The sequence below is a fragment of the Myotis brandtii genome, unplaced genomic scaffold (genome assembly GCF_000412655.1).
Source record: "Myotis brandtii unplaced genomic scaffold, ASM41265v1 scaffold187, whole genome shotgun sequence".
In the NCBI taxonomy this organism is placed as follows: domain Eukaryota; kingdom Metazoa; phylum Chordata; class Mammalia; order Chiroptera; family Vespertilionidae; genus Myotis; species Myotis brandtii.
The window spans coordinates 4,327,088-4,342,101 of record NW_005356944.1 but is presented as its reverse complement, the minus strand read 5'-3'; the positions used below and the strand labels follow the sequence as shown (position 1 = coordinate 4,342,101).

At 64.3% G+C, this 15,014-nt stretch overlaps 1 protein-coding gene across 16 annotated transcripts in view; it reads right to left on the bottom strand.

Moving 5' to 3' along the window:
• BRSK2 (BR serine/threonine kinase 2) overlaps positions 1-15,014 on the bottom strand; it is a 34,675-nt gene that overhangs the window by 13,875 nt on the left and 5,786 nt on the right. For 9 of the 16 annotated variants that reach the window (XR_001361737.1, XR_001361738.1, XM_005864390.2 and 6 more), the window contains exons 2-13: positions 8,488-8,582; positions 7,723-7,808; positions 5,695-5,835; positions 5,275-5,391; positions 4,723-4,756; positions 4,529-4,597; positions 4,024-4,170; positions 2,609-2,640; positions 2,153-2,317; positions 1,920-2,017; positions 1,685-1,835; positions 268-333 (exon numbers count right to left, since the gene is read on the bottom strand). Coding sequence is in view for 13 of the 16 variants with exons in the window: in XM_005864390.2 (XP_005864452.1) it covers positions 268-333; positions 1,685-1,835; positions 1,920-2,017; positions 2,153-2,317; positions 2,609-2,640; positions 4,024-4,170; positions 4,529-4,597; positions 4,723-4,756; positions 5,275-5,391; positions 5,695-5,835; positions 7,723-7,808; positions 8,488-8,582 (1,201 nt within the window). In the remaining 3 variants the exon portion in view is untranslated. Of the gene's footprint in view, positions 1-267; positions 334-1,684; positions 1,836-1,919; positions 2,018-2,152; positions 2,318-2,608; positions 2,641-4,023; positions 4,171-4,528; positions 4,598-4,722; positions 4,757-5,274; positions 5,392-5,694; positions 5,836-7,718; positions 7,809-8,487; positions 8,583-15,014 lie in introns of those variants that run through there. The other 7 variants (XR_001361739.1, XM_005864384.2, XM_014538145.1 and 4 more) reach the window with 2 other exon arrangements.

The following is a 15,014-nucleotide window of genomic DNA, read 5'->3' as shown; positions in this document are numbered from 1 at the left end:
CAGATGGGGCCTCGCACCTGCAACCCCTCAGGGGCCCAGGGCAGGGAGAGCACAGTGGGTCTCCCAGCCCCTCTTGGGCTGGCTGTTGGCCTCGCCCAGTAGCCCCCACTCCTCCTGGGCCTCAGCCTGGCCTGACCCAGCCTTTCCCCCGGCTTCTGGAAGGTTCCCTTGCCAAAGGGGAGCAGGCCAGAGCCTCAGGCCCAGCCCTGCCACCAGGCCCGAGTCGCCTGGGGGGCTGGGGGCGGGGCGGGTGGGCAGGGTGTATACCTGTCTTCTTTGCTGAATTGGGGGTGGGCTTCAGCGATATCCAGGCTTTTACTGAACATTGCTTTACTACAGCGGGAACAAAGCGAGAAAACAGAGTTACTGCCACAGCGCCGCCAGACGGCCTGGAGGCCAGACCACATAGCTCCTAGCTGTGCGCAGGGCACACAGATGCCAGGGGACATGAGCAGGAGAGCTCCAGGGGCACAGCATCAGCCCCAGCAGGAGGCCCACTGTCACTCAGCACCCTATGGCCAGAAGAGGAGGCAGAGGCCAGGAGCTGGGAGGAAGGGGCTTTCAGGTGACCATCAGCCTGGGTCACACCAACCCACCCTAGCACCCAGCAGCCCATGGCAGCCAGGCCTGGGAAGCAGAGTAGAAGCCATGGCAGGGTGGCCTCCCAGCCCCTACCCCAGGCCCAGGCAGGTGGGGTGGGAGGGTGTGGGGAGGCTGGTGCAGGGAGGGCCAGGTCAGCACTCAGCCAGCCCCGCCGGGTTCCAGCCAGAAGCCAAGGGCCAGGCTTGGGGAGCTGGGCTGAGCAGAGGTATGCCCACAACAAGCAGGGCAGGTGTGGCACTGGGCAGGAGTGTGGCCAGCAGGAAACCTTCCCCCTGCTCCTCCCCTTGCCCCACCCGGTGCCAGAGCCACAGCTGTCTGGAGACCTGGATAGAGGCTGAGCCAGCTGGTTCCCTGGGAGGACCCAGGACCACTAGGGGGCTGTGGGCCATCAGCCCAGGTTAATCTTAATGGTGGCCCGGCTGCCCTGTGGTTCCCCTGTTTGATGGTAAATTCCTTGGGAGGCTTGGCCAGCTCCAGCACCCAGCACCCAGCTGACCAGAGATAGCTGGGGCTGCGTGGACCACCCACGGTGCTCCCCAGGGGGTGGGGCAGACAGCTGAAGCCCCCATCTGGGCAAGAACATTCAACCTCAACCTAACAGCGCCAGGTGAGGATTGGCCAAGGGCCTCACAGCTGTGACTGTGGGCCTGGATGTCTGCTTCCTCCAGGGGGATCTGTTGGGGCGGCCTAGATCTGCTCATCGTCCCCCAAAATTCCATTTTCATGCCCCTTGCACAGCCATAGGGGACCCAAACACGGGACCAGCGGTTAAGTGGGGACTAGGCTGCTGGCTCTGAGCATAGCTGGACCACGATCCAGTCTATTCCACCTCAGGTCAGCCCAATACAACTCAGCCCAACCCAGTCAAGCCCAGCTCAGCCCAGTCCAGTCCAGGGTGGCCTACCAGCCCAGGCCAACAAAGCAAAGCCCTGCCCAGCTCAGCCCGTGCAGCCCAATGCAGCCGGCCCAGCCCCAGGGCGCAGAGATGAGTTAGGCCCAGCACAGCTCAGGAAGGGTGCCTTCACTGATCAGGCCAGGGCACAAGCAAGTAGGGCACTGGGTCCCCCCCGGAGGCATGTACCTCTGGCTGTGCTGGGCCATCTCGATAGCCCGCCGAGCAGGCACCGGAGAGCCGCCGTCTGTCACACTGAGCACCTCCATGGACTTGCGTTCAGGCCGCCGCTTGCCGTGCCGGTTCAGCATTGGGGAGTCCACGCGCTTCCGGGGAGGGTCTGTGTGCAGATAGGGGTCAGGCCGGGCAGCCTGCTGCATCTGGCAGGGCTGGTGTGGGGCCAGGCTTCCCTGGGACTTTGTACCTATTTCGTTCCTGGGGGGCAGGTCCTCATCCTCGTGGCTGGGGTACCTTTCTTTCCGGTCCAGGAGGAGGAAATAGATCATCTTCTCCTGGTTTTCCCTGTTGGGGGTGGGGGGGTGAGAAGGGTCAGCAAGCATGGTGTCCACTGCTGGATGGTGGTCCTAGGGCCACAGCATTCCCTCCCACAGCCCACCATCCCCCGCTGCTGCCTGCAGGACCCCACATGGGACATACTCCTCAGACAGCAGGTCCTGCAGCAGCTTGTTGCGGTCTCGGAAGCAGCCCAGCGAGTGCATGCTGTCCAGCACATCGGGGTCAATGTCCTCCAGGCTGGGCAGTGAGCGGATCTGCACCTTTCGGGGGATGGGCTGCTCTGGCTCAGGCTCGTTCTTGCCCCCTCTGTGGACAACAGGGCACCACCAGTGGTCACTGACCTCGGCAGGCCTAAGGCTCCTTCCCCCCAGCCCTTCCTGGGGACCCTGAGTCCTACTGCTCTCTCCCTGTCCCAGCCCCTGCACACCTCCTGCACGCTGCTGTGCCCAGCGCAGGCATGCCGGGAGTCCCTGAGCGCTGGGCTGAGGCTGGGGGCAGGCCTGCGCTGGGCTGGGTCCTCCCCCCGCCTTCCCTAGCAGGCCCTCCGGCTGCAGCGACAGGCAAAGCAGGCGATGAGTGGGAGGAAAAGCTACTTACATATACCATATGTGTTTCTGAATGTGCTCTAGCTACAAGAGAGAGAAACAGGAAGTTAGTATGGAGGGAGCAGGGAGCCCACGTTAGGAGGCCAGAGGGAGCAGGAGCTGGGAGCACCTGGGGGGGGGGGTGGAGAGGACCATCGTGGAGGAAGAGAGCCAGCAGGAAGAGGGGAGGAGGGATGATGGAGGGTATGGGGAGGGAGGAGGAGGGGAGAAGGATGAAGGGAGGGCAGGGAGAGGACGTGGTGGGAAGGTGGGGGGAGGAGAGGGGAGAGGGTGGGGATGGAGGAAAATGGGGAAGGGCTGCGCGTTCCCAGAGGCTCCAGACTAGCCCCCTGACCCTGCCTCCCCAGTGGAAGAGGAAATGCCAGTCTAGGGAAAGGATGGTGGGGGCTGCAGGTATGGGTAGGAGGCTGGGGGCCCCTGGTGGCTCAGAGAAGGAGGCCTGAGGGAGGAGAGCAGAAGGCAGCCAGGGGTGGCCCACTTGCGGGGAGGGGCTGGGGTGCAGGTGAGAGCAGGGGGCTCAGAGGCCCGCTCTCCAAGTGCCCCTCCACCAGCCTGGGGACAGCTGGGTTGGGGCGGTTGGGAGATGGCCTCTTGGTCACCAGGCCACCCCTGTCCTGGAAAGACCAGTCCAGGGGAGTCCTGCTGCCCTTGCCCTGGGGATCTAATATCCTGGTACCAGCTAAGCCCTGGCTGCCTATGGGCTTCTTTCAGAAGTGGGACTTCCCTCAGAACATCCAACCCCCCATGGTCAGTGTCATGATGAGCTGTGTCCACTGTCAGGGCTGGCCTGGAAGCTGAGGGACGGTGCTAGAGTTGGTGAACGCTGGTCTCCCAGGCACACCTGCAGGACACAGCCAGCAGGAGGCCCCTGTGCACATACCCACATATCCATGCACATTCACACCTGGGCACATGCCCACACATGTGAATACTGCCTGTGCATCTGTGTACATGCACACATGTGCACATACCTGTGAAATACAGTTGTGCAGACACTCTCATGCATGTGCACACACAAACTGTACCCATGCAGGGGCACACACACTTATGAACGGTTCTCATGTGCATGAGTGCACATACCTGTGTACACGTGTATGTGCACACTACTGTGCCTGCACACATGCACTTGCAGTCACACTTATGAAACGTGCAAACAACTGCATGCACTCTCACACATATGCACATTCATACCTGTGCGCGCACACACCTGTGCACACACATAGCTGTGCATTCACTCACGCCTGTGTATAGCCCGCACACCCAGGGGTCCCTGTACCACACTCGCAGGCACAAGTCTCCCTTCCCAGGGAGGTGGCATGGAGATGGAACCTCTACCCCTGGGGGCCCTTAAGTCTGGCCTGGAAGTGTAGGCCCGCACCCTCTGACCCTCTCCGCGCCCGCACGCACCGTGAGGCGCCGCGCCGCATCCACTTCGATCATGCCGCGCAGCAGGCTCTGGCAGTCCGGCGGGATGAAGTGCGGCATGTGGAACACTCCCCGCTTCACCTTCTCCAGCAGCTGCCGCAGGTTGTCATCGTCGAAGGGCAGCGCCCCCTGCCGGCCGGGGACGGGGTCACCGTGGGGCGGGGGACTGGGCGGGAGGGGCGGGACAGAGGGGCGGCACAGAGATGGAAGGGTGAGGGAGGAGGGACGAGCGGGGAGGAGAGGCAGACGGGGGAGGGCGGAGCAGGGTGTGGACGGCGCGGGCTCACCACCAGCAAGGCGAACAGGATCACCCCGCAGCTCCACACGTCCTGCCGGCCGGGGACGGGGTCACCGTGGGGCGGGGGACTGGGCGGGAGGGGCGGGACAGAGGGGCGGCACAGAGATGGAAGGGTGAGGGAGGAGGGACGAGCGGGGAGGAGAGGCAGACCGGGGAGGGCGGAGCAGGGTGTGGACGGCGCGGGCTCACCACCAGCAAGGCGAACAGGATCACCCCGCAGCTCCACACGTCCGCCTTGCGCCCGTCGTACTTTTCTCCCTGCGGGGGGCAGTGTGGTTGGCTTCGTGGAGAATGAGGGACCCAGGTGGAGGGTCTGGGGTCCGCGAGGGCGGGGGTGAGGCCCCTTGGACAGGCAGGGACAGGGGCGCGTAGTGACTACTCACCCGGATCACCTCGGGGCAGGCATAGTGGGGGGACCTGAAGGCAAAAGCAGCCGTCAGGGCGCAGGCTGGGGGCTCGCTGTCCGCCCAGCCATGACCTCGAGGCTGCCCCAGGACCACAGCAGGTGGACGCTGAGAGAGAGGTGCCGTTCCCCCAGCACACGCCGCCCAGAAGGAGGCCCCACCGGGAGCCTCAAGGGGCTTTGCTGCCACCCCACTCCCTACTCAGGGAGGAGACCAGCCTAGGAGTCTAGGGCTCTGCCACCTCTAGGCTGCCCAGACGGCCTGGTCCAAGAAGGCAGACAGAGGAAGGGCCGCGTCACGGACTGGGGTCCCGACCCAGCACCACCGCTGGGAGTGCACGGAGCAGGAGGCTGGTACACCAGCTTGCTCGCCCGGGGCCAGACGGGTCACCAGCAGCCCCCTCACAGCACCGCACATCGGAGCCACCGCCAGGAGCGGAACCAGGGTCCTGCCTGCAGCCCAGGCTGTGCGGTGCTGGACGGGCGCTTGGGGCCTGGACCTCCCTGGCCACGGAGACCACTCACTCCGGGCCCGCAGCTGGTCTCCAGTAGGCTGTCCCCCACCTGCAGGGACGCCATGCCGAAGTCCGCGATCCGGATGTTGTTCTTCTCGTCCAGCAAGAGATTTTCTGGTTTCAGATCCCTGTGGCTGTGAGGGAGGCAGCGGAGGCTGACCTGGGTCCCTCCCCCAAACCCCACCCACACGGCACCCGGCCAATGGCAGCACAGCCTGGTGATGTCACAGGCAGCCAATCGGAAGTCGCCTGCCTGGCGGTTGGCTGCAGGTCTGGGATGGAAGGACTGGGAGCCTCAGGTCGCACCGCGTGCTCCCCCCGGCTCGTGAGCAGGGATCCCGCCCGCTCCCTGCTTCCCCCACACCTGCTCTGGGGCCAACAGAGGGGTGTCTGCTGGCGGGACAGCTAGGCGTGGGTCACGTGGGGGCGGCTCGCACCAGATGGAGTGGCTGTGGCAGAAATCCAGCGCTGAGATGATCTGCCGGAAGAACTTGCGGGCCTCTTTGGGGGTCAGCCTCCCCTTCTTGACCAGGTAGTCAAAGAGCTCCCCACCAGACACATGTTCTAGCACCAGGTATCTGCGGGACGGGCGGGCTTCAGGTGGGTGCACACGTGCAAGCCTGCCTCCAGGGCAGCGACTGGAGGAGCCCATGGTGCCAGGGTCTGGGAGCAGGGCCACACCTGGCCCTCCCGCTGAGAGACCATTAGGCCCCAAGGTGAGCGGGGCACTGTGGCTGCTGACCCTCAAGGAGCTGGTGCATGGTCCTGCGGGCCCTGCCAGCCCAGGCTGGGCTCCCGGAGCAGGGGGACAAGTCAGACAGGGACCCTCAGGGAGCCCTGGCCAGCGGGTGGAAAAAGGGGCTGGAGGTACAGGGGGTGGGGGGCGAGAAGAGTCAGGAGGTAGAGGGCAGGAAGACACTGGGGGATGGTGGCGGGGAGACCCCGAGCCCCTCTGAAGGTGGTGAGTGAGAAGCCTCTGTCCGAGCCCCTGGTGGAGCCTGTGGGGGCTGGTTTCAGGGATGGGGGACCTGGGACTCGTGGGCACTGAAGCCTGTGGGGCCTCAGAGGAGCTTGGACCCGGGCCTGTGCGGACTCCCCTAGGACTTGCTAGTGGGCAGCAGTGGCTTTCGGGAGGGAGAGGGACGAGAGGAGAGGACAGAGCAGGGGGAGAGGCGCAGGGCAGGGGGTGGTGGGGAGGAGGGTGTGGGACCGGCTGTCTCCAGAGCTGGTCTTGTAGGACTCAAGGGGTCAGTGGGGGGGGGGGCACCCTCAGGGCATAAGGAGTCTGTCTGTGGAGAGGAGAGGGGGAGGGGCTGGAGACACAGGGCAGGGGGCACTGGGTGGTACTCACGGGGGGGGGGGGCAGGAACGCCAAGGCACAGCACAGGCCGGAGGTGCCCTGCAGGTGCCCTGCCTGGCCTCAGTGACCCAGGCTTGCTACTGCACTTCCAGGCTCCCTGAGCTGTCTTGGGACTCCTGACCCCTTGGGAGGGGGCTGGCCCCAGCAGGACCTGGACCAGCCCCCTGTCCACCTTCATCCTAGGCATCCTGCTCCCGTCACCAGGCCTTTGCCCGAGCTGTATCCCCTCCTCGGGCTGTCCTCCTAGACCAGTGGTTCTCAACCTTGGCTGCACATTAGAATCACCTGGGAATCGTTTTAAAATCCTGATTCCTGGGCCTCATCCTCCGGAAATTCTGTTTCTTTGTTACTAATGATGTGGCCCCACCCCATAAAGAAACAGAATTTCCGGAGGATGAGGCCTAGAAATCAGGATTTTAAAAAGATTTCCAGGTGATTCTAATGTGCAGCCAAAGTTGAGAACCCCCGTCCTAGACCCTTCCCTGCTTCCTGTCCCCCCGCCCTCTCCCCAAGGTGGCCTCCTCAGAGCCAAGTGCTCTGCCCCTTGCCCTCGTGTATCTCGCCAGGTGGTAACCGGTGTCCTGCATGTTGTACACAGAGGTGGGCCAGGCCTGCCCCAGCTCCTGCCTGCCTCCCAAACTCATGGGACATCACCAAGGTACTGCAAGACAAGCCGCCATCAAGCCAGTGGGTGTGTCTGTCGGTGCCCTTGTCATGGTTCTGATGGTGGCCGAGTTCCTGCGGCTCACCAGTGTCGGCCCCAACACCATGACCAGCCACCCTGCTCCTCAAGGCCCCCACATGGGGCAGCTCCGTCACCCATCCTCAGTTAAACACTGGAGCTGGCCATTCGTGCCATGTTGGGACCCCTGCCCCTTGACCCCTACCCAGCCACGCCTCCAGGAAGCCCTGTCCCCCATAGTGGCTCAAGGTGGTGGCTCTGTGAGTCCCCGGTGTTTGGTCAAGGAGCAGTGATGCCACTGCCCGGGACTGTTACTGAGACCGCCCTGCCTGGCCCCACTGCCCGAGGGGCTGCCCGTCTCCTCCCCAGGCCCCTCGGCCTCCACTCTGGCCACCCCAACTCTCCAGACCCAGCAATACCTACAAATATTTTTTGTTTTCATAAACGTCGTGCAGCTTGAGGACGTGGGGGTGTTCGATGAGCTTCAGGATGGCGATCTCCCGCTCCACCTGCGGAGGAGGAGTGCATCACATGTGCTTGCCTGTGGGGCGTGGACCCCGGCCTCGACCTCCCCCTCCCCTGGAGCCTCGGCTGCTGGGAACACAGAGGGGAGGTGTGGGCCCAGCCCCTTGGGGGCACCGCTGTGGGCTCTTGGGTGCAGCTGGGGCTTTGGGGCAGGGCCAGTCTAGCCACAGGGTCTCCACCTGTGGGATGGCCTGGCCTACACGGCATCACACACAGCCCCACGGGTGTCAGGGCCACCTCCAGGCCCCTGGCCCAACTGCATGTGGTCCCTGCCAGGCCTTCAGGGGGATGGGCCCCAGTTGTATCCCCAATCCCTTTCCCCCAGCTCCTGCCTCTCCACTTGGACATCTCAGAGTCCCAGTCGGAGTCCAGGACCTCAGCCAAGTGCTCCCCAAGGCAGGTCAGAATGCACCTGGCCCCACCGGCACTGCCCCGCCCAGCCAAGCAGCCGCCACCTCCCCTAAAATCACCCGCCCAAGTCCCCTCTACCCTCAGCAGCCAGAGGGGTCCTCACTGCTGTCACTGGCCCTCCCCCACCTAAGCAGAGTGCTGTCCTCACCCACCTGGGTCCCTTCACTGCAGCAGAGCCCTGGGCCTGCCTGTGGCACTGACCGCAGGGCCAGCTCCCACCCCACTGGCCCTGCGTGCCCCGCCCTCGCTCACCTTCATCAGCACAGACTCACTGAGCTTCTCCCGATTGACGATTTTGATGGCCACCTTCTGGCACGTGACACAGTGAATGCCCAGCTTCACGAGGCCTGTGGGGAGAGAAGCCCGTCAGACCCACCCAGGGCCTTGCGGACCCTCAGACGTGCCCCACCCCAGAGTGGTCTGGGTGGGGGGGGGGCCTGACCAGGAGGGATGCCACTCACTCCCGACCACAGCCCCTCACTCCGGGTCTGGCCTCTGCCCCACCCTGCCCTTCAGTGTGCCTCCAGCTGGACTCCTGTGCCACTGTCTGCCCTCCCACACTCCCTGGTCACAGCCCAGGACAGCTCTGCCCCCCATCCCCACACCCAGTTCCCATGTGGGTGACGCTGAGTCTTTCCCCCAGGCCTTCAGCTGCCCAGATGCCCCCTGCAGGGGAGCTTGGGTGCCCTCAGGCCCAGGAGGCCCCATCCAGGCCCCTCCCCCCAGCACACTCAGCCTCTGCCACCCTCCTTTCAGCCTGGACAGAGGCACCCGAGACAGGACAGGCCACGGTCATCCAGGGCAGCACACCGCAGCCTGCCTTGCACTGTCCGCCTGGAGCCCCCACTGGGGGGACTCCCCGATAACTGCTCTCCTGGCCATACTTCAAGGACCCTGGCCCTGGCCCCCTTGTCATGTGGGCCGAGCTGGGTGCCTGCCTCTCCTCCTGCCCCCTCCGTGCAGGGACCGGCCACCACCAGCCTCTCCCAGCAGCGCCCAGCCCCCTGCCAGCTGCCCCCTGCTGGACTGCTCTGTGGCCTCGGGCCCCAGACACCCTGCCCTCCCCTTCCTGATTTGGGGGGCCTGTTAGCCACGACACTGCAGCCTGAGGGTGACTTAGGCTGTTTTAAGGGATGCAGACCACGTCAGGACTCCCCGCTGTGAACGCTGAGGGACACCACACTGTCATTTCCGACTTCAGAAGGTGGCCCCACAGAGCCCCTCCTCCCTTGTCATCGTCACCCACCTCAGGTTCCAAATGCTTGGGTTTGTCTCCGCCCCTTTTTACACTGGGGGGGGGGGGGGGGCGGTTAGTTACCAATTCACCAGCCCTTTGTGGTGTGTCCCGCACCCATGCCTCCTTCCCAGCCTCCTGCAGGGAGGCCTCCTCCAGCGGCCACAGCCTCTGCCTTGTGGCCAAGAGATGAGGCTGTGCCCCCCAGAGGCACAGCACCAGGCTTGAGGGTAGGGGGCCCTGAAGCTGTGATGCCCACAGGGTCTGCTCGCTGAGCCAGGCCCCTGCTGAGAAGGGCAGCAGGCTCCTGGGCCTCTCCCTGGCGGCCTCTGATCTGCTCAGTGGCCCTGTGGTTCCAGGTCGGGCGGGAGAAGGCAGCACCATCCACCCATCAGAGCCAGTGGCCTGGGGACTCCACTGCCTCCAGGAACAACAGGGCTGGCACCTCCTCCGGTCCTTGGCCCAGACATGGAAACAGGAGGGAGCAAGACAGAGTGAGAGGGAGAACTGTCTGGCAAGTCCCCAAAACAGGTTGATAGGCCGAGAGGAACCAGGGAACAGCGGTGACAGGAAGCAAAGGCCACTAACTTCCCTGAGAGAGCCAAGCTCCTGCAAGTCCTCAGCGCCCAGGGCGGATGCCAGATGAGGTGGGTTCCTGAGAGACCCCACAGGGCAGAGGCGGGGGCGTGAGGCAGGCGGCTTGGCCCTAGGCCAGCTCTGCAGGGCTGTTCATGTAGCAGAACATGAAGAACAATGTCATGTCCCCAAACAGTGCAGAGTAGTTACGGCTGCTCAGCAGCTACTGGACAGATGTGGAAATTGTGACGCCACCAAAACGGACAGACCAGGCGGAGGACGCTGGTTAGCGCCCAGCCTGCGCAGGAAGCACATGCACACGAACGCACTCACACACGCTCCACGAGGGTCCCCAGGAGGCAGACGTCACAGACGTGCGGGGAATTTCCTGCTTCCAGAAGAGGAAGCGCTGGGCCTCAAACTGACAGGGAGACAAAGAGCAGTGCCAGGGACCCTCCGGAAGCAGGAAACTAGAGGCGGCCGATGACAACAGCTGTCTGCTGAGCGGAACACACCCGGCACCCATTTCACAGATAAGGAAAGGCGGAGGCTGTGTCACCAGCTGGTATACAGAAAGGTGGGGAGGGCAAAGGGCACAGCGAGTGAGGTGCCCTGGATGAGCCCCACGCTGCGGGCACCCTCAGAGCTGCTCGTGGACACATGGCTGGGGTGTGTCCTGGAACTCTGGTGGCTTCCTCCTGCTTTCATTCTCATCCACCTCCTGCCTCCCTGCCCTGCAGACTCCTATACATCCCTCAAAGCCCAGCATAGAGGGGCCCCTCCTTGGTGAGGCTTCCCTGCCACCTGGGCAGATCAGCCCTGAGTGTCCTGGTCCCCCCCACAGCCGGGATCTCTGGGGCGGGACGGGTGGGTTCCGAGCAGCCCAGCCAGTCCCTGGGGACAGGCAGTGGGGGGTCCTCCACAGGAGCCTCCTGAGTCGCTGCAGCCTCAGGCGGGCAGAAGCAGCTCCTGCTGGGGAAGCCCACAGCCGCCCTAATCACCCAGCCCTCCAAGTGCTCAGGCTCATTATCCAATTGGTGTTTTATCTCTAATTATTGCCTTTATAGCAAACACAGGCTCACATGGAGAGAGGAAAGTACACCATGTCACACTGTGGGAGGCGCCGCGGCAGTCTGCGCCGGCTGGTGTGCTCGGAAGAGGGGTTTCCCGAGTGCTGGCCGCTTCCCTGGGTGAGGACTGGGGTGCGATTCCTACAGTTACTGCCCCCAAAAGACACTCGCAGTAGCTCCCAGCCCACTGCCTGGGCCAGGCCCGCAGACGGCCCATGTCCCCTGTCCCCCAGGACTCTCCCAGCTGCCCCTTAACAGGTGGGGGAGGAGGTTCTATGGCCTGGAGTCTGTCCAGTGAGGGCTTCGTACCCCCGAAGGCTAAGAGCCATGTGGAGAGGGGCCTGACCCGCCTCCCCCTCCTCTTCTCAGGGCTTTTAGCTTCTGGTGCCTCCTCCCTGAAGCTGGCCTGTGTCCTATCCTGTGGGACAGCCTGAAGGAACAGTGACAACACAGCACGGTGACCTGGGACCTTCCCCTGCGGGTCTCCGGCGTGCTGCACGTGCTGGGCGTCTGGCTAGGCCAGGAAGGTCCTCACCAATGGAAACCCACACCCACCGGCCCTGTGACCCCGAGACAACCCGGTGGCCTCTGCTCGGCACCTGGGAAGCGCCCGGCCTGCTGGCAGAGTCCTGTGACGACCACACAGGTGCCGAGGCTCCTCCGCCGCCGGCAAAGCCCTTCCCCATTCAGATCACCGCCCTCTAGACCACGTCTCCCTGAGCGCCCGCTGTGGGGCGTGGAGCCCGCTGAAGGAGAGAGCTGGCCTGGAGTCTGAGGCCTCCAGGAGCACAGGGCAGACCTGGGGCCGCCCTGTTTCTGCCTCAGTTATTCTCAAAGCTCCGCAAACCTGCCCCCCACCTCCCCCTTGTTTTCTCCCCCACACAGTCTCCATGACAGCCCAGCAGAGGTCCTGTCACCCACTGACTGGCCCAGTCACAGCCCTTCCCCAATCCCTCCACCTGCCCTTCCTCCCCAGCCACAGACCTGCCCCTCCCCCAGTGGGGTCTGTGCTCCAGGGCCCTGGAGTTTCTGTCCCTAAAGTCCTTCTGGCCTTTCCCGCCCCCCCCCCCATTTCCTCCTGTCACAGACAAGTCCTGTCCTCCCCTGGGCCATGCACGTTAGTGCCACAGGCTACCTTGCTGTACAGTGCACCAGGCACCTGGCTGCGTGTCAGCTGGTCCTTGGGCACGGGTGACCAGAGGGCAGCACCCCGAGACTTATGGGGGACAGGATGTGCCAGAGTCCCAGCTCTGAGTCCACTGCTGAGCCAGGAGGAGGAGCAGGGCGGCCTCCGGGTCCTGCCACTAATGCTCACAGGACCACTCTGAGCGTCACTGACTCCTGGGACAGCAGACTCCGTCCCCCTCCACCGCTAAAGCTGTGCCTCTGGGACCACGTGGCCAGCTCCCCGGGGCCACGAGCACAGCTAACAGTGACCCACTTTCCGCCACCTCACAAGCCTCACCGTGGGGGTGTGGGGGGCAGTTTCTGCCCCAAGCGCAGCAGACGCCCCTCCTGCCTGGGCTCCTTGGAGGGATGACCGCACTGGCTCTTGGAAAAGTGAGTCAGCAGAGTGGGCCGCCCGGAGCCAGTACGGCCTCCTCTGGCCTGGCAGCGCGTGGGCACCGGGGAGAGGCCTCGGGGAGCAGGCAGGGGCAGACGCAGCGCTGCTGCCCTGATGAGAGGGCCACGGGACTGCGGGGAGGACAGGGCCCAGTCCTCCACCCCCAACAGCCTCTGCTGAGCGACCTGGATTGGAGCTCGCAGCCTGCAGGCTGCCCTTGACCATGCCGGGACCTGAGTGTCCCAGGAGCTGCTGCCAAGGACACTGTCCCCACAGGGACCACAAACCCCACGCCCCGGCCAGGACCCCCATACCAGCCTGCTGTGCCCTCACCACGGCCCTCACTAAAGTGGGGGACTCCCTGGCGGGACTCCCAGGCGGCCTCCCTGGCGGGAGTGGCAAGACCACGGCCACTCCCCTGGTCTGCCTCCACCCCTGCCTGCTGGCCAGCTCCCCTCAGGTGAGAGAGGAGTGGGGGAGTCAGCTGCTGGGGGAAAGCAAGGGCCTGCCTGGCTCCCAGGACTAACCCCTCCTGTGCCCGGACTGGAGTGAGGAATGGAGGGGACAGTCAGTTGCTGGAGCTCCTGCTGGTCCTGCCAGGGACCTCCAGGTGACCAAGCTCCAGATGATGGCCGAGGGCTTCTGGCAGCGAGCTGAGCCTTTCCTAAGCCCCCAGAGACGCTGAGGGATTTGCCTGGGGTCCCAACCACAAATGGAGTGCGTGGCCCCAAAAAGATGCGTTTAAGTCCTAGTCCCTGGACTGCCCGAATGTGACCTTGTGTACAGAGCTGGCTTACGAGACCCCCTGCACACAGAGGCCTTAACCGCAGTGAGTTCTTCCAGGAGAAAGACAAGGAGATGGGCATAGACTCAGGGCGAACCCCGGGAGCTGGGCCCGCGGCCTGGGCCAGCCTCTCCCTCACAGCCTCAGGAGGAAGCAGCCCGCTGACTCCAGCCTCTGGAACAGAAAGAATAAGGCTCTGTGTGCAGCGACCAGGTGTGTGGCCGTTTGTGGAGCCCCCTGTGGGCATTTTCAACTCACACAAGAATAAGGCTCTGTGTGCAGCGACCAGGTGTGTGGCGTTTGTGGAGCCGTGTGGGCATTTTCAACTCACATGAGTATTTACCTTGAGTTTCCTTTCACCGGAAAACTCCCAGTACCTTTTGTTCACCCCACGAGGACTTGGCCGAAGAACTTGTGTTCAGGTGGCTCACTGAGATAGGAGCTGCCGCCCGTGCCCCACACCCAGCAAAAGTGTGTCCCAGGCTCCTAACAGCCAGTGGACTCTCCACCAGCACCAGCCTGGAGACACTGAGGGCAGGACTTGGGGGAGGGGTGTGGCCACCTTTGCAGGAGCCACAGTGCAGGCCCAGCTGGTTCTCACCATTGCCTGACCCCAGAAGGCGTGGCTCTGAGCCTGTGGGCTGCAGACCACTCAGCCTGGAGCCATGGCTGACATGGGGCACATGGGCTCCCGCAGTGGTCCGGCCTGGATGGGGCCACCTGTTCCAGCAATGGCTGGTCAGAACGAAGGCTCCCAAGTATCCTCGCTGATCCTCACAACAGCCCTGCTCTCTTTCTCAGAGAGGAAGGCAGGCTGGGCCAAGCCTTTGTGACATCCAGGCCCACTTGCCCGCCATTGCACAAGGGGTCGGGCGGAAGCCTGCACAAGCCCTGCCCTGTTGCTTCCCCAGCCGGTGCAGGCACAAACTGCACCCCTTCGCCCCCTGTGTACAGGCCTGGGGAGTTAACAACGCGCCGGGCAAGGAAGTGGGGCGAAACCGAGAGCCCAGGGGCCCACTGTGTTCGTTTCCCAGGGCCACTGAGGGCGGGGCGAGTCTGCGGGAGCAGAGACAACCTGAGCAGCGTTCAGCACCATGGACAGGCCTCCCGGGCCGGCGCGGCCCCGCCCACAGGGCGCAGGGACAGCAGGGGACCTGCTCCCGGCCCACAGCTTGTGGGCGCCTGAGCCTGGGTGCCTTGGGAAGCCGGTGGTCAGCGCTCCTGGGGCGCCTCCTGCGGCCACACCCCAGCTCTTCCCTGGGCTTGAGGCCTAGACCCGAGCCTTTTAGCCCTGGGGGTCGTAGCAAGGCCATGACCTGTACACCCAAGGCACCCTCCCTCCCTCCCTCCGACTGGAGGCGAGCGGCCGGAAGCCTAGACCAGTGACCCGGGCGCCCAGGCGCTGAACGAAGGTTTGGGGGCCGCCCCACCCCAGCCCAAGCCTCAGCTGCTACCTCTCTCCCCTTCCGAGCCCGGGTTCGGGCCCCACGCGCGCTCCTCCGGCTTCAAAGTCCCCTCCACGCAGGCAGAGGGCGGGTCCTGGGCCGGGGA